Source organism: Perca fluviatilis, chromosome 7, assembly GCF_010015445.1.
Source record: "Perca fluviatilis chromosome 7, GENO_Pfluv_1.0, whole genome shotgun sequence".
NCBI lineage: Eukaryota > Metazoa > Chordata > Actinopteri > Perciformes > Percidae > Perca > Perca fluviatilis.
This window is the reverse complement of record NC_053118.1, coordinates 2,294,137-2,319,427: the sequence shown is the minus strand read 5'-3', so window position 1 is coordinate 2,319,427 and position 25,291 is coordinate 2,294,137. Positions and strand designations below refer to the sequence as shown.

General features: G+C 43.7%; 2 protein-coding genes across 4 annotated transcripts in view; one reads left to right on the top strand and one right to left on the bottom strand.

Moving 5' to 3' along the window:
• Positions 1–797, bottom strand: part of LOC120561851 (proprotein convertase subtilisin/kexin type 4-like) — a 271,064-nt gene extending 270,267 nt beyond the window's left edge. Inside the window, exon 1 of one of the 2 annotated variants that reach the window (XM_039805152.1) lies at positions 722–797. The gene's annotated coding sequence lies outside the window, so the exon portion shown is untranslated. The remainder of the gene's footprint in view (positions 1–721) is intronic. The other variant, XM_039805150.1, reaches the window with a different exon arrangement.
• mms22l (MMS22-like, DNA repair protein) lies at positions 23–24,887 on the top strand. Of its 2 annotated transcripts, none has more exons than XM_039805147.1 (26): positions 23–95; positions 1,821–2,018; positions 2,330–2,455; positions 2,673–2,725; positions 4,214–4,301; positions 4,854–5,031; positions 5,295–5,388; positions 5,731–5,861; positions 7,121–7,234; positions 7,330–7,506; positions 7,935–8,003; positions 8,115–8,234; positions 8,668–8,903; positions 11,163–11,379; positions 11,512–11,801; positions 16,615–16,796; positions 17,293–17,443; positions 18,418–18,557; positions 18,996–19,141; positions 20,121–20,277; positions 20,445–20,590; positions 20,749–20,960; positions 21,795–21,961; positions 23,224–23,320; positions 23,501–23,668; positions 24,243–24,887. In XM_039805147.1, exons 2-26 carry the CDS (start codon positions 1,846–1,848, stop codon positions 24,316–24,318), a joined length of 3,708 nt encoding a protein of 1,235 aa, XP_039661081.1. In that variant the 5' UTR covers positions 23–95; positions 1,821–1,845; the 3' UTR covers positions 24,319–24,887. The 2 variants fall into 2 exon arrangements, with proteins under 2 accessions (XP_039661081.1, XP_039661080.1); XM_039805146.1 differs by lacking the exon at positions 23–95 and adding an exon at positions 856–977.
• Positions 24,888–25,291: the final 404 nt, after the last annotated feature.

Genomic DNA, 25,291 nt, shown 5'->3' with positions numbered 1-25,291 from the left:
CCTGGTAATAAAACGTGCAAAATAGAGCATGCAAAACAGCGCATTTATCGTGCATCTCCTCACGGGACAGGTCAAACGTGCAGACATAACGAACTGTAAGTCGACAAAACGAGCACATCCACGGCGTGTGGCGGAAGGGGGGATTTTGTAAAGATGTGAGAATCCATTAGAATGCAAGAAATGGTGTGATGGCGAGAGGGACTGGGAGAGACAGATCTGCATATGGAAATTAGGGTTAGCGTGGATAAAATTCTACTGAAACCGCTGCGTTGTTCTGTATTAATTTGGGCGGGACCCCTACAGCGAGACTGAGGGGGACAAGTGACTTTGGCATGTCTGTAGAAAAGTCATGGCATGGAGCAGGTGCTCTGGTTCAGTGCATAAGCCCTTTTGTTAGCAGAAATGTGTATACTATAGGATTTTTTATGGTAATAATTGACATACTGAGCAGTATTCGTCGTGTGTGTTTCTTTTAAGGCCTAGTATCCTAATATATTTGGTGTAAATTAAACTCCGACAGACCTGAACTCCGGCCTCTGTGACATAAACATAATTAAATCAGGCCTAACGTTACTTAAAGTCTCTTGAGGATGACAATAATACAGCTGGCGCTGTCAGCTGTATAATAGAAGACACTGACTTTGCTCTTTTACAAAACTCTCGAAAAATAAAGACGTTAAAACAAGAAAGAGACTATTTGACAAACACAACAGCAACACACCTGGAGAAATAATACGACAAAGGAAGCACGTAGCGGTGAGTTCTCTTGTTGTGTGTCGTTCGATATGACAGGACCACGCCCACTGTGAAACTTCGGACCAATCATCGGACGCGAGGCTGTGTGCGCATGCGTAGAGTTTCCGCGCGGGAGAGAATGAAAACCAAACAACGAAGTCATGCCAGCGATGTAACGTTAGTCTTCATACTTTGCTATACATTTACGGAATATTACGTTACACAAGAAGCCGAAATATAAGGTTTGTAAATGTTTCATAACATTCGTGTTTCTGGAAGCTCTGTGTTGTTTAGTGTCCCTAGAAATAATGCTATTTCGGTTTACTAATCACTAAATACTATCAGGATGTCGTCTTATTTACCGGCAAACCCATTGTAGACAGAATGAACCGTTTATAACTGCTGCGGATAATTTAACACACGTGTTCCGAGGGCTGCATTGAACCATTACTGACTAGTTTTGAAGCAGGGCAACATGAGTTGCCAGATTTTAAAGGTTCGTTTAATAACGTTAAACCTCACAAATCTCAGATACGTTAGATACGTCTTGGTTGTTGGTGCATACATAAACGTACAGTAGTAAACATTAATATGAAATAAATAAACACTAAATACAGAAAAAAATAACTTTTACATATAACTATTTAATATTAAGAAAAAAAGAGTCTGTATGGATTATTTCAGGATGTGCAAAAATGTTGAGGGATGTGCCAAATTTCATAATCTGCAAAGGACAGGTATATATTCCAGGATGTAGGCTGTAAGAGTCAGTGTGAGAGGGGATCCAGGGCCTTGTTAATGAGGCTGACTGCAGAGGGGAAGAAACTGTTATGTGGCGTGAGGTCCTGATGGACCACACCCTCCTGCCAGAGGGGAGAGGTTCAAAGAGGTATAATATACTATAGCTATGGTTAATATTGTATATCGCTTTGAACATAGGCTCATGTTTAATTTGCTTTTAAATAGTAATCTTCTCCCTACAGTATGTGAAGTCCTGCTACTTTTGTCTGCACCTCATGCAACACGATACCTCTGTTTTGTGAAACAATCTTGTAATGTCTCAATACAATGTTTTGTCATTCAAGGAGATTCTGATTCTGTACCGGCAGCATGGCAGACGACTTCAGCCAATCCCTCACCCCACCAGTCTCTCCCTTCGCAGCAGACAGCCTATGTGAGCTGACTCCAGCCCGACCGCCATGCTTCTGCTGCTCTGAAACAAAGGAGGACCCCACCGGAGCACTCTCCGCAGAGGGATACGCTGCAAGAGGCTCCCTGAAACGGTAGAGTCACTGTCCATCAGTTCACCGTAATCACACCAAAAAAAAACATATTTTCCCACTTGGATATCAACAGTTTTCACTGTGCCTATTTTGTGCCAGAGAAATGACCCCAATGAAAACCGTTGACAGCAGCATCTGTGGATTATCCTGAGTAAGGGTCAATTTTCTGGAAACATACACTGCTGTTGATTTTTTTCAAAGGTCAGTTTTTGATGATTTGAGCACTGCAAATGTCACCTCCATTGTAATAGGGTGGCAGCAGAACCTTAGTAAATGAAGTCTTAACTTATGTGACTGCGTCCGCTCTGTAGGCTGCTGTTGCGTCTTGACCCGGCCCCTGCGGAGTATGAGACAGACACAGTGGAGCTCTTTGGTTTTCCCTGGGTAACGGAGACTGCATTGGTGGAATCTACAAAGCTACTCTTTGGTCTGTTCAGGTAAGCCAAGATCTAAACCAGATCCCAGTTAAGTTTGCTTTTAAAATAAACCCAGTTTTAATGTTAATCTTTGTTGCTACAACCACCCTAATCTGAAGGTAATTTTCCATGGCGGAACAAGCTTAGAAATGGAATCCTTCTTAGACAAAGCTTCTTTTTGTTTTCTTTCATTGGTCATTCACATACATGTCACTGGTTGCTCTTTGTTGTATTTCAGACAAAAGCTTTACAGGCTGGAGTCCTTGGTGCAGTCCAGCTCACATGACTTTGGTAAGCTTGTGCAATTTGCAATCCACAGTCCAGCTAATAGTTTTTATGTCAGTATTTTGTCCACACAGCAAGACATTATTTGCTCACATTAACAGACATCTGTATGTGTTAGCAAGATGCTTTTATGTAGTCCGATAATGTCTGTAGAAGAATCTGAATCTGAATATTGAAAATTGAGTATACTCCCTTAGACATCTCATTATGAACTTTAAAGTGCTCATATTATGCTTTTTGGCTTTTCCCCTTTCCTTTATTGTGTTCTATATCTTTTTTGTGCACGTTATAGGTTTACAAATAGATAGAAGATACTTTATTCATCCCCGTGGGGAAATTCAAGTGTCTAGCAGCTCACACATAAACACACACTCGTATACACCACACAGTTCCCTATAATTAATAAATAAATAAATAAATAAATACACTGCGAATGCATACACAAGAGAGTTAAAAAGCCCAAAGTCCACCCCAAAAGGGACTTACCATCTCCAACAGAAAACACTGTTCACAAACTGCTCCAAACAGCTCTATTGTAGTCCAGCCTTTACTTCAGAGACTAACGTGGTCACTTTAGAACACACGTTATAATGCTCGCCTAGCTGCTAGCGTGGCACGCCCTCATACTCTGCTTCTGACTGGCTAGTAGTCCTTACCTAGGTACTGTCAGGGCACGCCCTCATACTCTGCTTCTGACTGGCTAGTAGTCCTTACCTAGGTACTGTCAGGGCACGCCCCCATACTCTGCTTCTGACTGGCTAGTAGTCCTTAGGTACTGTCAGGGCACGCAGTCATATTCCAAATGTATACCTATTCTGATATAACCTCCTAAATACAATTATGAACCTGAAAATGAGCATAATATGAGAACTTTAAATCATTTCAAATAAGGTCCAGTTGGTCTAACCAGTGAGCCACAGTATCAGACAGGAAAATGGCGAAAAGGCAAATTCCTTACTAGCCAAAGACGATATAAATGCAACATACAGTACACATATGTAAGGCGATTAGTATGATTAACTGAGGAAGCAGCAGCAACATAAGTTTAGGTCGATGCTTGGCAGCTCTTCCCCGTGCATTAAAGGGAAACCACAGATTTTACACATTAAAGTCGGTTTGCAGCTACTAACACAGCACACCCAAATTTCCGAACTAGCTGTCAACGGTCGAGTTGCGTTGTGGGCCTCAGGTTTTGACAAGGAAGAAGAACTCATGGAATAAAAAAGACTATCTCTGGTTTTGCTGCATCAATTTTGTATCATTTTATATTTAACTTGAATGACTAATAAAGATACACATGGGTGTAATAGTATGCTTTTCTGAAGTGACCACACTAATTAATCTGCTTGGCCTACTGTTCCAACAAATAACTTTACCATTAAGAGATTGTTCAGCTCAATTCTAGTGTTTGAGTTGTGTCTGGTATCTGATACAGTGGGCATGTTTTACGTAAGATTGAGGAGTACTGCCCACAACATCCCTCATGTGTTGTAGGTCAAGCAGGCAGCCTCCACTATGAAGCAGAGGACCTCAGACAACAATGTGTTTCATTTCTTCAGTATGTCAAAGTCTTCGTGCACAGGTAATTCTCCATATGTAATATCAACGCCAGTACCACTAAGTCTGTTTTCATCTATATCAGGGGTGTCAAATCCATTTTAGTTCATGGGCCACATCCCGCTAATTTGATCTCAAGGACTAGACCACTAAACCACTCCAGAAAGGTCAGAAACTTTATCTGCCACAGAGTTTCTTGTCAGCTTGGTGTTGGCAAACGCAACTGCTACAACAGCATTCTAAGGCTATTGTAGGAAAAGAATAATAATGTTAGGGACCCGGGAAGAGAGGGGTAATATTCCAGGAAAAACTCAGAATTTCTAAGATTCATGTCGTAATTTACGGAAAAAGAACTCTGATATTCTCTGAGATTAAAGTGGGAAATTTGGAATCGGAATTAATTACTTCTCTGCAATTTTCATCCAGTCATCCAGTGGGCCTTATTGGACCCTTTGGCGGTCCGATTCTGGCCCACAGGCCAAATGTTTGACACCCCTGATCTATGTGTTTCAATGCTGCTTTTACTGCATTGCTAGTGTATTTGAACATGCATGTCCTTTTTTTTTGTTTTGTTTAGATACCTGGAACCTTTCAGCTCCCTGGATGCAGGTCATTCACACTCCTATGAAGAGCTGGAGGCTCAGCTCCCCTCCGCTCTTCTGGAGGAGGTGTTTGGCATCACTCTACTCTTAGGACGACTCAAAGACCTGCCCGCCAACATTCAGAGTGCCTTCACCATACCTAACCCAGGAAAGGTGTGTGCGATGCATAGGCATCGGGTGCGGCTGTAAAGATGATAGGGCTTAGAAACGGTTGCAACAAAAGTGTGGGTGGCATAAATGTAATTAGGCTTACAGAGCAAAGGAAATAACATAAGATCTTAGAGGGATGACTTTTTTCATAGCCCTTGCCTAAGAGTTCTCTTTATCCAGAACCTTAGTACAACGTGAGGAAATATTTTCAGTTGATTTTCCTGCTTGTTTACATTGAACCTCGGTGCTCTGTATTTCTACCACAGATTTTTCCTCCCTCTTGGCATTTGTTACACCTTCATCTTGACATCCACTGGTCAGTCTTGGAGATCCTTCACCTACTTGGTCACAAGATGCAAGGTGTGCGTCTGGTACTTGCAACTGAATATCTAGACAGGAAATAGACACTGAAGATATTGAAATGTGATATGTGACTTGTATTATGTTGTAGTTTAGAGGCTGATTGTACCTGTTTATGGGAGGGAAACTGTGTAATAATATCAAAGTGTGGAATTGTTGCATAGCTAATGCTACAGAGACACCATATTCTCTAGCCATACAAGACAGTGAATGGTTGTACACTGACTGGTATGTAACCTCTAACAACTAGAACTGTGGGCATGATCTTTTGATTTGCAGCTCACAGTCAAGTCATTTTCATGGAAACAGGCATTTAGTAATTTTACATGTTCTTGTCTCCAGGCCAGGTGGTGTACGCCCACCAGTTTGTGAACCTGACGGGAGAGAACCTGACTGATACCAGTCTGTTTGAAGAGCACCTGTGCAGTCTGCTGTGTGACTTAACTGGCCTGGCCATAGGCAAATACAGCAAGGTGGGCAGCTGGCCACAAGTCATTAAACGTTAATGTTGAGATATACCAGCGGTATTTCTAGGTTGTTTTTTAGCTTAAAAAAAGCATTTCTGGTGTATCACATGTAGTTCTTGGTTGATAGAAAATGGATGGAAGCTGCGGCTAGCACGGACTAAATATGAATTTGGCATCTCATCATGCCCACAAAATGTTTCCCCCCAGACCATTATCCATTTTAGGGTGGAGAAGTCTCTAAAACAGCATTAGTACTGGACGTTAATAATATTAAACCATGTTTTTGCATGCGGAGTACTTGTAGTACAAAATATAATCAAACTAATTGTATAATCTTCATATCAGTGAAATACGTTTTATTTATGTAGAACAGAACTGCAGTTGGGAGCTTTCTATGTTAAATAGGGGTACAAGTTTTATCACGATACAATATTATATTGATTTTTTTTTTGGTATCTGATATCTTAAAAGTCTGTCTCGACGATACAATTTAAATTCGATTCAGTTACATTTATAATGGTCTATATACACAACGTTTCGGGATTGCTCCGGTGCTGCTGGAAATTCCGCCTGATGTCCCTCATTTAGGCCGGATGTCCGTTGCCTTGGGCTTCCTTTGTGTTGTTGGCGTTCTAACCTCCGGTGGATTTGTGAGGACTATGGTTAACTGCTCCTCAGATCTCTGCAGGGTAAATCCAGACAGCTAGCTAGACTATCTGTCCAATCTGAGTTTTCTGTTGCACGACTAAAACTACTTTTGAACGTACACATGTTCCACCAAAACAAGTTCCTTCACGAGACTATTTAGCAGAGGCACAGTGGCTCCGTGCGGAGCTTAGCCCCGCCCAAGACGATTGTGATTGGTTTAAAGAAATGCCAATAAACCAGAGCATGTTTTTCTCCCATCCCGAAATGCTGTGTGGACTAGCCAGACCCTCCCCCGCAGCGCTGTGGAGGAAGGTCTGGCAATGCGAGACTACATTTATAGCAACTCAAAAAAGAAACAAAAATATGATTTTTGAAAATGTTATTGCTAAGGTCTTCCAGACATTTAAATTAAAAACAAAGATTTTTTTTTAATAAAAAGAAAAAGTATATAAAATATAAAGTGGGATTCTAAAATAAAGGGGCATCTTACAGATGACATGTATTGATTTTTCACTTTGCATCGATAACATAGGATCGTGGATCATTGAATCGATAGATCGATCCAGATCGATGTGTCCTTAAACACCTAATGTTAAATGGATCCTGTTGATTTCTAGGTGAGGCCTACAGAGGCACTGAGCAGCCATCACTACCTTTGCTCCTGTACCAAAGAGCTGTGGGTCCAGCTCATGCACCTTCTGGAATACAGGAACAAAGTGTTGCACACACAGGTAATGCAAATACAGACATGTTCAGAGTCACACAATAATATATAGACTCTATCTATACAAAATGAACCTATATGTGTGTGTGTGTTTCTCTCTAGTCTTTCTGGAGCTACATGAACTCGTTGTTGAGGCCTCTGGTTTCAGGGAAGCCAGCAGCAGAGCAGTTCAGTGGCCTCCCCACACACTGTAAGGACCCTCTGGGATTCACATGGTGGCTGCTCACTCATGTAGCAATGTTAGGGCAGTACAGTCGCAACGGCACTGTCCAGTATGAGGTAGGAGACCTAGAGTCATCGACATGTTACTCTGCAAATATTTACTTTCACTAAACATGCATGTAGGTGCATCTAATTCATCCAGGTAGTGGACTGTAAAGACAAAAATTCTTCACAGAAGCCATTTTGCCTCTGATCCAAGAGGCTTCTGCAAATCTAAATTTAGTCTTGAGAATTAATTTGTCTTGACACTTAAATAAAGAATGGTGCCAAAACTAGACACGTTGGGGAAATATAGGACTGAAATAAGTGAGACTGATGATGCCTCTGCAGGCAATGTCTACTTTAGTCTTAAATAGGAATGCAGGTGACATACTTACTTACTTTCCCCCCCTTATACCCATATTGACAGTATGATTTTGATGAAAAAGCATTAATTGCTGTTGTTCGATATTGTTTTTAAATGATACATCTTGTTTTGTCTGCAGTCACAGAAACATCTGGGGGATAATTGGACTTTTGTGGAAGAGTTGCTCAAGATAACCTGTAACCCTAAGGTCAGCGCTGCTTCTGTTTACACATGTATTTTTAACCTCATTGAAAAGAAATACAGTCTCAGTAGTAAATTGAACCCATCTGTCTGTATGCGTGTCTGTGTGTAATAACAGGGAGGTCTGGCAGAGGAGCAGGTCAGGATGCATGTCCACTGCTGTCTCAGTCTCTGTCTGCTGTGGGAACCGAGCACCAGTGCTGTCTCCACCCTCTGGGACTACTACAGCAAGAATCTGGTGAGCACCAACCTTCAGAACAAACCAAAGGAAGGAAACCAAAGGCTGTACTCCCAAAAATTCCTCAAACTTGATATGTTGCCTCCATTTTAATTATATCTTCTACAATCAGACCACCTTTAGCTTACTTTTTGAGAAGGTGTGTCATATATATTCTTTTATTTATTTGTCTTGGATTTTCTTGTTGATGTTCTTCTACTGTAGTTTTGCTATATGTAAGAAAGTAAGGCGTTATTTGTTGTCTGTGATTTTTAAGATTGTTATAATGAGTTACATCATATTTGTTGCTTTTTTGTAACACACTTCCAATTCTTTGTCATGTTATTGAAAAGGTTGCTACACAGATATTGGTCATGCAGCACGTATTTCTTGTAAGTTATTACCGAGGCCTGTACAGTTACGTTATACGTTATTTTCTGTCCCTCCACCCCAGAGTGCTGCATTCACTGTACCCTGGCTCGGGATGTCTGACGTGGGCACTTTGTGCAAGACGCCCCTGGCTCTGTCGGAGCAGGCTCGCAGCTGCTGCTCCCCCTCTCCCCTCCACTCTCCAGGACACACCCAGCTCTACCGCTCAGCCAACTCCTTCCACATCTTCCTCCGAGTGCTGGCCCTGTGCCTCTCCCAGGACCGGGCTGGTGGAGTCCCACAGAGACAGATCAAAGGAAGGTAAGTACGGATAGAAGACTGGGAGGCTTTGTAGTTCTCGCTCCTTCACATTTACTTCCACCATGAAAAGTATGTCTCACAGCCAGGAAGTTGACTCCATATACAGCATATACTGTATAGTTTGAAGGAAGAGATAAGATAAATAGGGAAAACATGGATTAGAGGCTGTGAAAAATGATTACTAATCAGGACTAGGCTTTGTAGCATTCCCCCTTTCCCCTTGATCTTCTAATGTATGATGTGTTTAGTGTGCTGTTTGGATTTGTGTGTATAGGTGCATAATTGCATGAATACACAAACACCATGTGTGTTTGCTTACTATCATGCATTTCAGTCTTGTTTGTGTGTGTGCCAGGTGCACTGCAGTCTCCCAGTGCGTCTTTGATATTTACTCAGGCCCCCCAGTTGAGCAGGTGTCTCAGGAGTCAACCACCTGCTCTTCAGCACAAGAGCCAAGAAGCCTCCTACAGATGCACATACACACACACTGCACCTGCTCCCTAGAGCAGTGACATCGTGATGAGTGTGTGAGGCCATTGGATGGAGGGAGAGTGTGTGTCTTTTGTGAAGAAAAGTATGAAAGAAGAGAGGAAAGATCACAAGCTAATGTGCACATCAGAACCGAGCGCTGGACCATCCTATATCCAAGGCCGGCTGGGCGCCAGAGAGGCAGCCATAGATAAATCCGCCTAATGACTTCCCTCTGTCTGGAATGTGCTCAGTAGCACTGCAGACATGGGGTCTAATTAGCTAACGAGCGTGGCGGTTAATTCGCCTTAACGAAGCTGTGTTGGTTTCCAACACGGATAGAGAGAGGAGCTTGGGTGGTGGGGAGCGGGGAGATGTGGGTGGTAGGCAGTCTGGCAACTGCCAGACTGTGCTGGGACAGGTCCAGATATCCCCCCCCCCCCACCACCACTACCTCCTTCCCCTCAGGAGGCGTTAGGCGTGCCCACTCTATCGCTACAGCATTCGGCAGCGCTCCTACTCCTGGCCGGGCTCTGCGGGGCACCCGCGCCGGCCGCATTAATGGGATCGACTGCAAGCATGTTGATCTCCAACGACGGGAGTTAGGAGCATCTGCTTCACCAAAAAAAAGAAAAAATGTCGAACGAAAAAAAAAAAGAAAAAAAACATGAAGAACTAACTGCTTGGGAAAACAAAATCCCATGTTCCGCTGCTTATATCCCTGTTACATATTACCCATTCATCTATTTAAATCTTCCTCCTCTCACAGTCTGACTGCATGTTTGGCAGTCCTTTTATAGTCCTCTGTGGGTTTAACTAAGATGATTTTGGTGTTAACCTGGTCTTTCTCAGTTCCTCTCTTGTTTTTCTCCACTCCTTCATATCAATCATACTTCTTACACTGAGTCTTGGTATGCTGGCTGTTTGTGTTTTGACCCAAACAGCAGCTCTACTCACCTGTGTGGGCTGCATCTATGTTTGGGAGGTGGGGTGTAAAACAAAAAGGGGGGTGCTCCAGCCTTCTGTGTTTTCCTGCCAGGCGAGCAAGCTGTGTGTGTGTGTGTGTGTGTGTGTGTGTGTGTGTGTGTGTGTGTGTGTGTGTGTGTGTGTGTGTGTGTGTGTGTGTGTGTGTGTGTGTGTGTGTGTGTGTGTGTGTGTGTGTGTGTGTGTGTGTGTGTGTGTGTTTATTTATTGATCTCTCTCTGGTGTTGCAGTAAATTGGTTTGGCTGTAGAGAGAAGGACCAAGCGCCTACTGCTGTGTGTCTGAGTGTCTCTGACATTTAACATGATCTTTAAAGGCATTTCTCCACAGTGCCCGCAGGATCTAACAGCGTGCTGGGGGAGAGAACCACCCAGCACGCTGTTAGATCCTGCTTACTCCCTCTCTCACACACACACACACACACACACACACACACACACACACACACACACAGGCTCGTGAAGCACAGCCTGGAGCTGAGACGGCGATGGAGGCAGGTGGTGGGATGCACAGTGGGGATAGAAGGTTCAGTTAGTCAGCATTTAAAGTCAGAGGTTTCAGAAGAAGAAATCACCTCTGAAGAGTTGGTCAGTGGAAGTAAAGAACAATTGAATTTGGATTTTCTTTTCTTTTTTAACAATTCAACCATTTTGTTGCCCCGGATTAAGTGATATTGTGAAGAGCAGACACTGTAATCCTGAACACATCCCTGTCTCTGACCACTTTTTCCTCTAGCAGAACATCTCTTGTGCCACATTTCAAAGCGTTGTCTCCTCCTCCTCTCTCTATTGTTCGCTTGTGTTTCCAGGATTTATTCCAAGTTCTCCTCAAAGAAGATGCAGGAGCTACCAGAGGCAGGCCTCATAAACTTCCTGCTGCTGTTTCTGGTGGTGGCTAGGCAGGTGGAGCTGGAGGATGTGGCCAGCAGAGCCTGTGAGCTGCTGTGTTTCCTTCCCTCTAACTGCCCCCCCGGGCACCGCACCCTGGTCTGGAGGGGACAGCTGTCACTGCTGCTGTTGTTCCAGGTATTGTTTGTCAATCAGAAATTGTATCAGGAAGTTTATTGTTGCAAGCCAGTCACACAGCAAAGGCTTTTTGTCGATGCACAAATTCCACCAGTTCAAGATGTTTTGACATCATCTGATGTTTTCTTCCAGGAGAGGGGTCTGGATGTTGGTGCACAGGCCAGCTGGCTGGCCTCCTCTTTTAAGGAGACGGCCAAAGAGTTCTACAATAAGACCACCGAGGTTTCTCGCAGACTTGCCCTCTGGGGGCCCCTCGGCTCATACCTGGAGGGCGTGGCCGAGGTGTTCGAGACGAGCACCAGTCTCAACCTCTCCGAGGAAAAGCTGCTCAACGAAGGGTTTGATTGGTTGCTGCCTGCCTGCCGCCTCTCAGAGCTGAATTCTGCCCTGGGCTTTCTGCAGATCGTCCTCACCCAGCTCAGGTGAGACAGCTGGTGTAAATACTACCAGTATCTCTTACTTTTTCTCAGTTTCCCTCATTCTTTTCTTTCCCTGATAACTGCTCCCTCACAGATAGTGGACCCATTCAGACAAATGTTTTCTGACCAAGGCCAAGCTAAGCTTCTGTTAAAATCTGATAAGTGGCTACAGCAGAATAGAGAGATCTCTTCTGCTCCTCCCAACCCAGCCCGGACTCCACTCGCTTCTCATACTGACAATAGGTGGATTGTGCTGTCAGCAGGAATGAGTGTTTTAAAGGCCCTGTGTTGCGTTGAGGCCCCTGTTAGTCTCAGCAGACCTAGTGGCCCCCATGTCACCCTCACCAGGTGCTGGTGAAGCTCTGTGTAGAGTTACAGGCCCAAGGGACCCGCAATGGACCCTCCTGTCGTCATGGGGACGGTGGCGGTGCTGTGAGTGCGTTGAGAGACTATGGTCAGTAGGGCATCAGGACGGGTTCAGCCGTAGGACACAGGTGTTCGTTACATGAGCGACCCCAGCTGAAGGCCAGAGAGCCACAGCTGAAACAGTGTCTGTTTATGTGGGGAGGTAGAGGTGGGAACAGAAAGGAGAGGAGATATAAATCAGGTGAGACTGCAAGGCTACGGAGTGAGGAATGATGTGTGATCCTTCATTGTAGATTTTCAGTTAAATCTGGTGTTAAAGAGTTGAGTATCACCTTGCTCGCCAAGTTTTTAAGTCTGCAACAATTATTTTCCTTTCCAATGAACCATAATCACGTAAGTAGTATAGCAAGTAGTACTTATGCTTAAATTAATTACATAAAGTAAGTACTTTTAAACTTTTTGAATCGCTACATGGATATGTTCCAAATGGAATTGAAATCTTGGACAATGGCTAACAGAGCTGGTCCAAATGTAGTCATGTTGGCAGCGTTAACACAAAAGAAAAGAAGTGCAAAAGAAACCAGGTGCAAATCAGGGTTGGGAATCAATTAAACATTTCTGATACTAGTTCTGATACAGTACCTGTTTCTGTACCGATACCACAAGAATAGTTTTTTGATACCTTACTTTTAGAAATAAAACCAATTTTTCTACAAAACCCTTATTTTCATGTTAACAGAAGAAGACAAATCTAAACAGTAGCTGTTAGAGCTGTGCAATTAATCGTGTTCTGAGCGGGGGGAAAAAAAGTTCAACGGGAAAAGTATAAAGGGAAATCTCACAGTTCAAGGTGTTTTCACTGTCTTTTTTTTCTTTTTCTTTTCTTTTTTTTTCGTAATTGAGCAGCCCTGGTAGCGAGGGGTTAAATTGGGATTTCTTATGTGGTGGGGCTCTCCCTAGGGGGGTCCGGGGGTATGTCCCCCCAGGAAAATAATTACACATTGTATTACCTTGTTATGATATAAGAAGTGACCCATACAATGTGCCAAACAAAATGTGCCACATGAAGAGACAGTGCAGAATGACAGTAGCAACAGCTGAGAAGATTTGGGTCTGTGGTGACCAGGTCCACCTCACACAAACTTCCTTCACCCATTCTCTTTCTTTACTACTACTACTACTACAACACACACACAGACGCACACACGGCACCGAGTGGGGCTCTCGGAGGCGAGCCGTTGCCGGCTCGGAGCCCTGCCGCTGGAGGAGATGCAACAGCGAGACCCGGTTCAACGGCTTGGTCAGCGACATGAACTCGTAGCGGCCGTTGGAGCTTCCGAGCTTTTTTTTTTAGCTTTAGGAGAAGTCATTTTATCTGTTAATCCTACCGACGGAGACACTGGCGTTATGTTGTTGACCCGCGGTGGTGAAATGTCTGCAGTTCTGGGCAGTTGCCGTGTTCCGATTGTTCTCATCTCAGCTCCGCAGAGACAAAATAGGCATGCCATTTCAAAAATATTTCATTTATTGTCAGAAATATCATGTTTTCAAAAGCATCACTTTCATCAAATTTTATGTGACATATTTAGACTGCAAGCAGGCACATCTGGACAAACGAGCAGGCTTATGTGCCGGAGAGCCCCGGCTCAATTTAACCCCTGCTGGTAGCTGTACAAAAACATTGTTCAAATAAAATACAGTCTAAAATTTGTAAAGTTATTATAAAGCTGCATTAAGTGACTTTTTTTGGCCACTTGGGGGCAGCATAGTGAACTGTAATGACAACATTGGAATTTTATCACCTTTATAAACCTTTTCCTATTTCAGTCATTTGGAGTCATGTGTCTGGCTATCTGGTCAATGTAAACTTAAAAATCACTCCTTTAAGCTCTGTTTTGGTCTCCACCAACTTCTGAGGGAAATATTTGGCTCTTGAGAAGCTAAAACATTTTTTCACCAGCTAGTCGCAAACTTTGTCTGTCCTGACAATGAGAAGAAAGAAGCAAAAACGCTCCATAGAGCAGAGGGAAACTGCAGAGTTGGGTGATAATTATCTGGGGGTATATCCTCTACGAGTGGCAGCTTTCACATGACACATTTCATTCATCGTTTCATTTCCATTGTTAATATGAAAATATTGATTGGAGCCACTTTAAATCAGAAAGTGTGATCAAAGGTTAGATAAAGAAGGAAGCAAATCTGAGCCAGCATTCAATGCCAAATGTAGTAAATCTTTTGATAGTCAAAGCTGTGGACACATTTCAATCATTTTCAAAAAAAGTGTTGAGCTTTCATTGCCAGTCCTAGTAAGTACATATTCCAGGTTTTGCTTCATTTCTTAATATCCATGTGATTTCTTAAATAGTTTTCACCACCTGGGATATACTGGGGGCTTTACTAAGTATTACTGTCACTTTGTACTTACACTGCTTACAAAAGGTTAATAAATGAGCTTAAACACTAGAATAAGGACATTGTAAAGTTAAGTGTTACAGTGCCCTCTGCCTGATTCATGTAGGTGTATGATTGCTTGATTGCCTGCGTGCGCGCGCGCGCACACACACACACACACACACACACACACACACACACACACACACACACCTGCCCACACACCACAAGTGAAACACTAACCTAAGTGTACTCTCTCTTACTGCCATCACATGGTATCTCGTTAGCTTTGCTAATTCCCAAACTTCCTATCTCAGATCTCGGGGTTGGAGGGCACGCATTTGCACATTAATGGCCAATACAAGAAGAGAGAGAAGAAGAGAACTCCCAGAGGCCCTCTGTGTTATGGCCTGGACCACACTGACCCATTTAACCACATAACAAAATACCATGTTCTCTCTTTCCAATCCGTCCCACCAAATTAAACATAATTCTTCGGGCTGGCAATTCTCGGTATCTCTTTGTGTGATTAATGCCTTTTCTGTGACACAATTAATGGGCAATTATGTAGCCTGGCAAATTTAGCCTGTGCATCATTATGTCTAGTGAGAGCCGTGTGGAATCTGCACACATTAAGAGAATTATTCTGCCAATGGCTGAGGCAGTGGAGGGTCCTAACATTTACTCTTGATAGCCATTGCCATGGTGCTGAGGCAAGAAGCCAGTCCCAGGCATAATTCCTCAGTTTTATTCCTTCCCATGACCCTCTACTGTGGGAGAGTGGGGGTGTCGCTGGTTGATGAGGTGAGCTGGCATTGGCACACCATGTTGGATCTGTTTTTGGTCCCCCATCTCTTTGGCTTGATATAATACCAGCCTCCCTGTGAAGAGTTTTCCTTTTACCGGATACTGAGCCTTTCTTTTCAAAGTCAAGGACAACTACTGTTTGGTTACTTATGAGAAATGTAGTAACAATTACACCTTTTACACTTTTTACTTTTACAATTACACTTTAAATTAACGATATAAAACAGAAAGTTGTCATGGATTAAATTTGGCTTGTGCCTGGGTGTGTGTTTGATGTGTCTGTCTGGATGTTGGATGCAGCTGTGGGAAGGGTGTGTGTGTGTGTGTGTGTGTGTGTGTGTGTGTGTGTGTGTGTGTGTGTGTGTGTGTGTGTGTGTGTGTGTGTGTGTGTGTGTGTGTGTGTGTGTGTGTGTGTGTGTGTGTGTGTGTGTGTGTGTGTGTGTGTGTGTGTGTGTGTGCATTGTAAGAAGCCGCAGTGAGGAGGATTAAGTGGGGTCTCTGATGATGTCTTGTACAATGAGGGTTGATGGGTGTGAAAGGCCCATTCCGCAGTAGTAACGAGGCTAATGAATTCAGACTCTAATCGATTGTCTCAGCTCTCTCTGGATTAGATGCAACCTTGCTGGAAGGGAAGGCACTGCTAAGGTGTGTGCGTGTATGTGCGTACTATAGCAGCAGACTAGAGTGCGTGGTTGAGAATGGGATAGAAGGGGGGGGGGGGGGGTTACTAGTTCCTCTGTCCTTTCTTCCTTCTCCAGCACACCTCAACGCCGCTTCCCCACACCCCCATCCGGGCAAACAAGGGGGACAGGAGGATCATCTCCAGTCTAAATGAGATTACAGCTCCTTCAGCTGCTTATCTGGGCTAATGCCAGCCACTGTGGGGCTGCTGTAGCGGCTGGGGCCAGGGCCAGGGATGAGATGAGCCAGAAGAGCCAGAGTATAGTCTGTGTACTGGGGATCAGCATTAGGCTCCACTCTATGCCTGTAATATCCTCCTCTCCTTCCCCACCTCTACCTCCACCCTGCAGGCGTACCGCCGCACCCACTAATCCCCCAGGAGAGAAGAGAGGGAAAACGCATGAAGGAGTGAAAGAGGAAAAAAACGGGGGGAGAAAAAAGGATTTAAGAAAGTAGAGGGCGGAGTTGGATGGTGTCGTACACAAGAGGGAGCGCTATGATTATGGATTTTGTATCGGGACAGATTTGTTAATCTGCTTTCTTTTGTGTATGTGTGTCTGTGTCCTTCCAGACGGGTCAATCAGCGCAGTGTCCAGTCAGCACCCACCGGGGCTTGGGCTCCTGGTAACAGCAGTGTGGTGAAAGAGCGCCACCTAGCGGTGGCAGCAGCACTCTGGGCACACTTCTTCCCCTTCCTGCGCAGCCTACGCCTCTCCCAGACCCCTCCAGCACAGCTGGCAGATGCCGCTGCAGGTCAGTAACACCCACTCGAAGGAAAAATAGACACTGAGTGGAGGCAGGAAAGGGCTGCAGATGGAGGGGTGGGGAACTGCAAAGTCAATGCCAGCATTTTAGATAAAGGCAGATAATTTTAGGGTCCGTTTGGCAGAGATAAGAACATGAGTAGTTTGGGAGGAGGATAAGATGATTTAAGGAAGAGAGAAAAAAAAAACTGCAATAGTCTGTCAGGACATATGCCTACATTCCTTACAATGCACTTTAATCTTGCATGCATGTATCCTCTTTCTAGCAGTCTGGCTCAACGCATGTACATTGCTGGGTTAAAGCCTGACATTGCGCCGGATGTCCCTCCCCTCTCGCTCTATATCGGCTACTGGGAAGTAGTGCTGCCCAGGACCGTTGTGATAGAGAATAGAATAGACAGGCAGTGTAGCCAGACCATACTCCAGCACTGACACAGCGTTGTGGAGATAGGAGATTTCTAGTAATAATTTTTTCTTCCTTTTAGGCTTCACCCTGTTGGCCTTTGATCTGCCAAGCTCTGCCCCCCAGGACCTTCAGCCCAGCCCAGTCCAGTCCATAATGCAATGCTTTGGCTGGGACGACATGGTTCACCCACTCCTGGTAACTCGCTACCTTCCCCATCTGCTCCAAAACAGGTACAGTTCGCCTTCGAGATCTACCCTGTATTCATTTACCTCGATCACAAAGCATTTTCATCACATCACTCCCAAAGGGACGATATCAGGTCAGTCAGACAGGGATGAGGTACTTGTCTGAACCTGTCAGCTATCAGGCTTCATCATGGTACATGCCACTTGACAACATTGTTTTAGACTAATCCTGTAGGTATATTTGGTGGTATCTAATTAATAAATTAGACAGTGAGTGTCCTTGGTATTATCAAAATAGGTTTTAATGAAGAAATTGCTCCCATGCCTCTAAACAGAACACAAAATGTAATGCTGCTTCAAAATCACACTCAAGGGTACAAAACAGGACTATTTCAACCCTCAAAGGTCCTCATCAGACAGTGCCAAGTGATGGTGCTACACCTGAATGTAAAGCCAGAACAAGGACACTGCTTGTATTGATTGTTTAGAAGTTGCAGCCTGCCAAGCCTCTATTCCCTACACCTTGAGCTGTTAGCAATATGTCATTTATAAAATGAAGTAACCGTTTTATTCCTATTTAATTTTATTAAATTACCTTTTAGAAATTATTTTTCACTCACGTTATCCTTCTAAACTCATCAGTAGAAGCTGTATGTCAAAATCTGATAGCAAAGGCATTTATTTGCTTCATCTTTTAAATAAAGGCTTGTGTCTCGGCATAGACCTTCTCCTGTCAGAATACAAAAAAATATGACCACTTCAGCACAATGAGGCAAAGAATGTGAATTTTACCATTGTCACTGAGTGTGCCTGCGTTTAGGTCTAGTTGTCCCATTCTTTTTATTTATTTTTTTGTCACATGCGTCTTTCTGTCTACATATTGTGTTGGTCTTTGTATATTGAGCCCTTGATATTTCTTCACATCTTCATCAACCGTTAAGATGGGTAAATTCAATATTTGTTTAGAACTACACACATTACATTTGTGTGAAATGATTCTCTGTCTCTGCCTTTCCCAGTGAGCTGGTGTCCTCATTAAGCAGCAATTCTGCCGGTGTTGTTTCCGGTTCGGCCCAAAGCCTGTCAGTAAGGGCCTGGTTCCGCTGTGTTCTGCAGCAGCACCTTCACAAAAACCCAGATGGGTCTGACAGCAGAAAAGGTAATGCCGCCGAGTCTACAATGTGATATGTTATTAACCATCCCTTGGACACCAGGCGGGATTTACTTCGATACAGGTGTATAATGGAATTCAGACAGTAAAGGTTAGGGAATCAGACCGGTAGTGTCTGTGCATTTTTGCAAATTATAACCAGGATTTATTTAACTCCACCCTGAACCCAAACTAAAAAAGACACACACAATTTATAGTCTGTCCAATTGTGTGCAGCAACAACAGATTTTTAGAAATGTTGCAGTACTCAAATGTAGATCCTTAAGCTTCTTGAGCCTAACTTTGCTCTGAATTGAACGGATTTTGTTGCATCTTTTTGTGAAGAAAAATCTTCGTCTTGTTAACCTTTACCTGTTTGTCTTGTATTAGGGATGAAGGGTCCATTATTATTGAACTCACCAGTGTTTGTGCCTTCATTGCTTCCAGGCCGGGCTGGGGAGGAGCAGCTGTGTGAACTGACCCGGCTCGTGCTGAGAATTCCTCAGGTGGACAGTCTGTTGCAGAGAGTGGCGGGCCCCCAGCCCACAGCCACGAGGCTAGAGCCCACTGCAGCCCTGGAGGTTTTTATCAAGGTAACGCATGCTCACAGGTGTCAAATACACAGAGTTACTGTAGGATGTCTACAATGTCCCTCAGTTGTAACCCTTTTCCCCAGGTTTATGCTTGGAAGACCTACAGTACTCAGCATACTGAATCTTAGATCTTATCGGAAATGCCTCCCTGGCCCTGCACCTTCACTCAAGTCCACACACACATGCATATCACTGTCATAGCTAGGGATAGAGAGATTATCGGGCCGTTTTTTTGGCAGTTTGCAGATTATCTGCATCTGCGTTTTATTTGCCTGATAACTGATAAAGTTAAAGGTGCTCTAAGCGATGTTGGGTGACGTCACTTCTTGTTGACATTCGAAATATTGTCAAAACAAAGCGGAGGCCCCTCCCTCCTCATCCTGTCCCCTCCCTCTCCCTTCCGCGCACTAACCCCCCAACCCCCACCCCCAAATCCTTCTTGTCGGTTATTGGCTGGAAGAAGTTTGTGGAGCCTGGGCTGTCTACAGAGACCACATTTTTTTACAGTGTGTTCAAGGGACAGGCAGGCTAGCAGATAGTGAGGAGATGTTTGCTGTATGTGAAAAAACATGTTGTAGCCTAAAAAAACGAGCACCTTTTAATTAATTAAAAAGTGTTGTACTTTGGCTCGGCTACAGCGCTGTCTGTCCCTCTGTCCGTCCACAACACTGTCTGACTCTCTATTACTGGCTATTACGTTGTAAGTTTCAAATTTATTAAAACATTGCTTAAAGCATTTAAACAAAGTTTTGTGTTGGAGTTTGTAACGTTCCAAAATCTTAATTTTGACTTAAAGATTTTCATTATCACTGTAAATGCATATGGGTTCCAAATATCGTTTTCATTACCTACTAATGATCGGTATATGTATCGGCCTTGAAAAACCAGTATCGGTCGATCATGGCAGCCTGCTGTATTTACATGAAGATATTTCCATGCATTTACATTTTCTAATCTGCTTTCTCCCGCATGGTGTCAGGCCGTAGGCAGTGTGTACGGTGGACTGCACGCGTTGTCTGAGCGTTCAGCCATGGTGACCAGAGCCCTGGACTACATAGGTGACATTCTGAAACACATTAAACCTTCTCTGGTCAGCAAGAACCAAGAGGGACTGCAGCTGACCTACTGGGCTGTTGGTAGGTGCACAGCCCAAATACTTTAAACACATTATATTATACAATAGACCAAGCTTCAGGAGCTTTGTTTCTTTATTTTTTACTGTGTGGCCCGAGGCAAAGACATTAGTTATATTAGAATCATTACAGTTGTCTGTCTGACTCTGTTTTGTGCCTGTTTGATTCAGGTTGCATAGTGAAGCACTGGAGCCCCCTGCTGGCCACATCTAAAGCCCAGCAGCTGCTGTTCCGTATTGTCGACGGGCTGCTGCTTCCCCACAACCTGACACAGCAAGACAAAGCACTCAGGGACAGCCTGCCTCTATATTTACAGGTTAGGACAAACATACACTGTACATTGTACACGCAGCAGGCCCAAAGGTGTTTGGTGTTATGAAAGAGACCTGAAACCCGATCCCTTTCGTCACTCACCATCTGTAATTTGTTCAGTGTTTTTTTCATTCTGGCTCTTTTTAATTATTCCTCCCGCAGGGTCTGTCAGTGGCTTCCAGTGTGTCTCAGTCGCAGGGCGCCTACCTGAAGCAGCAGCTCCGCTCTGTTACCCGCAGGTATCTGGACCATTTTCTTCCTGCCTCACCTTCCGTGGGCATCGTTGCCAACCACCCAGTGCTTCTGAGCGCCTGCGAGGCCAACCCAAGCACCCGCGGAGCAGCGCTGAGGCAGACCATCCTGGAGGTGCTCTGGTAGGTCTCTAGAACCGGGGGTGCTGTTTGCTTGTCATGGCCTCACAACCACCTGACTTTGACATTAGTTTCATATCCACACTGTGTTTGGATATGACTCCTGTCCAGCAAATCAATATGTGCAATGTGTTTCATAGTATAACAGGGTTTCTGCGTGGTCTATAAAAGTCAAAAATTTCAAAATCCAAATGTTAGGCCTTAAATGGTCTTAAATTCGCTGAAGTATTGTGTTCTAGGTCTTAAATAATGTTAAACAGGTCTTCATTTTCCTACGTCCATGTAACGCTACCTCTAATGCTCTGTAATGTTGTAGTTCTTTCTTTCGCTAGTCCAAATATAATTTTGCTGTATTACAACTACAAAGGGATCAACATGCAACTTATGTTGCAGCCATTCAGCTTTCGTGTTATTGGTGCGAGTCTCTTTCAGATTGTACCACATAAAACAGATTTTATTCTTCAGCTACGGGGAAGTGCAAGTTTAAGATACTTTGCTTGAAAAAAACTGAATTTAGGGTTTTGTTGATGTTGTGGTAAAGGTCTTTTGATTTCATTTATAATGGTCTTAAAAGGGTCTCTTAAAAAGTCTAACATTTGACTTGGTGAAACCTGCAGAAACTCTGTATAAGAGTGATGGACATAAATAAAACTTCTAAATGGCAGCTTAGATTTCATATTTCCTTGACTAATCCTAATCATCCAGGACCTAATCACATTCTTGTTGATAATGATTTCTTGTTTTCCGCTATGTTTCTCAGCAAATATATTTATTAAACTTTGCCATTTTTTCTTCAGAACTAAAAGTTATTGGAAATGTCCCTTTCCAATGTTACAGTGAGAGCTTCCTGCAGTTCAAAGGTCATGCTCCTCCGCCTCGGCTCGCGGCTCTTCTGATGTTCCTATTGGAGCTTCTGAGGCGAAACGGTGACTCGGACCCCGCCCTCCTCACTCTGCCCCTCCCCTCTCTGCTGCGCTGCGTGATGCTGGTCAACGAACCGCAGGGTACGGTCATGCTTGTGCATATACACACAAACTAATCCGAAGCTTATCGTTTTTCTACATTGAGTGTTAATGCCATCCACTTTTTGATATAGAGGGCATCCTTTGGCTCATTTGGTACCTAGTGTGGCTGGGATTGGTCCTCAGAATTGACCTTGCATGGCAGCTGGATTCTCTCAATATCACAAGATCAAGTGAGAATCCATCTGGTCAGGCTCCACCGTGGCCCGGGCAAAACCCCCCCCCCAAATTTTTTTTTTGTGGGAAAAGGGTTTTTTTTGGGCCGGCCCCTCCCCTTTTTTGTTGATGGTTCATCCAATGACCTGCCAGGTATTTCTTTGGAAAGAGAAAGCGAAAACGGGTTCCAATAACAGCTTCTCAGATGTTTCTGTGTGACCAACCATCTGACGCGTAACGTTACCTCAGAATTTCCTTGTTTAGCAATCTGCTAGAGAAAGAGAACTTTCAGTTATCTACATAACCAAAGTTCTCTGAGTAATGTGAATGGGTGTCTCACCAGACCAGCTTACCTGCTCATGTATAGTGTGGAAGAAAAAGATCTCTCAGGTCCAAATATGTATACAACCTGAGAGAACCTTTTCTTCCACAATAGAAAGGAAGAAGCGTCATGGTGTCAGCCCAGTTTTTAGGGAGAGGGTCTCTATATTCCCTCATACTCACGACGTTGCTTCTGATGATGTCATACAGGAAACTGTTAGCTACTAAAAGGACCACAGCTCAGTAAATAAACTGACGTTTTCTCAAACGCAGTGATGACTTGTCTTTCTATGATCACATGTATGTATGTTTGTTTGTATGTATGACTGTAATTTTGATTCATAACAGCAAATGTTAAAGTCCTTTTTTTCCCTCAAAGTTCTCCAAAATAAATCTTTCCAGGTCCGCATTTGCCGCAACTTCACTTAGCTCCCCCCAAAAAAAATCTGTAATCATAGTACTTAGTACCAGCAAGATGGTTGAAAACATGTCCTTAATGCTAACAGTTGTCATCAATCCTCACTTTGGGGCAAATTATACAGAAACAACAATCACGTTAGTTAGAGTGATCACTGAAGGGCTGTCTAATTGTGTGTGTGTGTGTGTGTGTGTGTGTGTGTGTGTGTGTGTGTGTGTGTGTGTGTGTGTGTGTGTGTGTGTGTGTGTGTGTGTGTGTGTGTGTGTGTGTGTGTGTGTGTGTGTGTGTGTGTGTGTGTGTGTGTGTGTGTGTGTGTGTGTGTGTGTGTGTGTGTGGTTTCCCTTTGCAGTGAGGAAGATGAGCACAGATGCCTTACAGCTTGTGGTGGAGCGATGTGCCGCTGCTTCTACAGAGGGACCGTGTGACCAGATGATCACTGTCTTACGGTAATTGAAAATAATGTCGAGCAATAAAAATCTGCACCTGTATTAGAGCTGTGTGGCGTTGGATGCTCAAACCTTGATATCAGCACTGTAGACACAGAGTAATACTACATCAATATATTACAGTAAAGCCTATTTTATCCTTCAGTGCTTTTACTGTTTTTGTAATCCCAATGCTCCTAGGTCTTTTGTGGAGGAGAATGAGGGAGTGTACGACAGGCAGGTATACAGTGTCCTGGAGACAGTGGCTGTTTTAGATCCCTCTGTGGTTCAAGCTCTCATACCCAACCTGTCTGTCAGTCTGAGAAACACAGAACACAAGCGAGGACTGGGCAGGAACATCGCCTTGAGGTGAGCAAGCACATGAATCACATTGTGGAAGCCACTTAGACAGCATTCATGGCCTTGAACTATTTTTAAGTTGTCTAGACGATAAGCAGGTGTTACGCACAGAACTGGAACTATTCTGCAGTTGTAGTGCTGGGTACTGAATTCAATGCATTTAAGCCACCGAACAAATTGCCCCCGAAGTATCGAAAAAATGCCTTGTCATTAAATACTCAATTTCAATACCTAAAGGAGTAAATCTCATCAGCGTCAGTGAGCCAATAAGCACGCAGCATGCTTCTACCAAGATCTAATAATGTCTGTGATTGGCTGTCTAACTTTACACGTCGCAGAGACACACAGGAAAAACTCTGTTACACAGACACTTGGCTCATGTAGTAGGAGCTGAAAAATAATTAAAAAGATTTGGCCGTAATGTTATAATTTCTTTTTGTTCATTTAGGAACCGATATTGAAAGTCATGATATTGGTATGGGTACCGGTATTGGACATTTTTGAATGATACCCAGCCCTATGCATTTGTATGCTTTATTGAAGGTGTCTAATAAAGAGACTGCTCCATCTCTCTGCCTAACAGGAGTGCATATAGGAAGTTGCTGTGCCTTCTTGGAGAGAGTGGGCAGACTGAAATAACCAGTCTGGAAGCAGACTGAAACCTTATCCACCAAAGGATAAAAAGAAAAGGACCAGCTCCAAGAACCACGTGTTAGGCATACCAACCTCATGTTTCTGTGCTCAATTTCTTAATGTGGTCATCAGAAAAGTACAGCGCTTCCTACAAGGGTATACTACAAGATATTCGTGCATTTCATTAGCTGAGTTAATGTTAAAACCTCACCTGCTGCCAGGGGCGTAGCACAAAATTCTGGGCCCTGTAGAAAGGCATTTTCTATGGGCCCCTCCCCACATTCACAGCTATTCATTCTAGCATCTTTTTGGGCCCTCCTCGCATGAGGGCCCTGGGCACTCAGTCCCCTTTTTCCCGCCAGTCTGACGCCCCTGCCTGCTGCTGTAGTGCTGGAAAAACAGCATGGATACACGAAACTGTGAATGTTTGAAAATGCCTTATCAGTTGTACTTTTAAAGAATGCCTGTAGGCATAATATCAACCAGGTTGTATATAATGTACATATTGTAAAGGTGAAGCTTTGCATTTTGGCAGATGCATTAATAATAAAATAAAATGTGACAATAAATATGAATGTGCTCATATTGATGTTTCCACCTTTTCATTTCAGTTCTATAGTGAGGAATGTGAGCACTGACTATTTGTGCTTATACCATCAGGTGCTGGATCTGTCTACTCGGTTGGCACTCTGAATTACAGATTTAATGACAGTTAAGAAAAAAAAAAACTAAAGGAGAGGCGTACTGTTTGTTCCAATTCTCTCTCGCCTTTCCAAGTCACAGCAATCTCTTGCAATCCGGCTTCAGTTTGCACCTAATCACATGAAGTCTCACTCCTGTCTCCCACAATCACCAAGTCCCATTTTCTGTCATTGCTAGTCATTTTCCAGCCTCGTCAAACTGCAACGCATCCCTTCATCTGAGCGTCTCTCTGCTGCACTGCATTTCTTTTCCTCCAACGGTATCAGAGGCGGTTGGAGAAGCAAAAGAAAGGCAGAA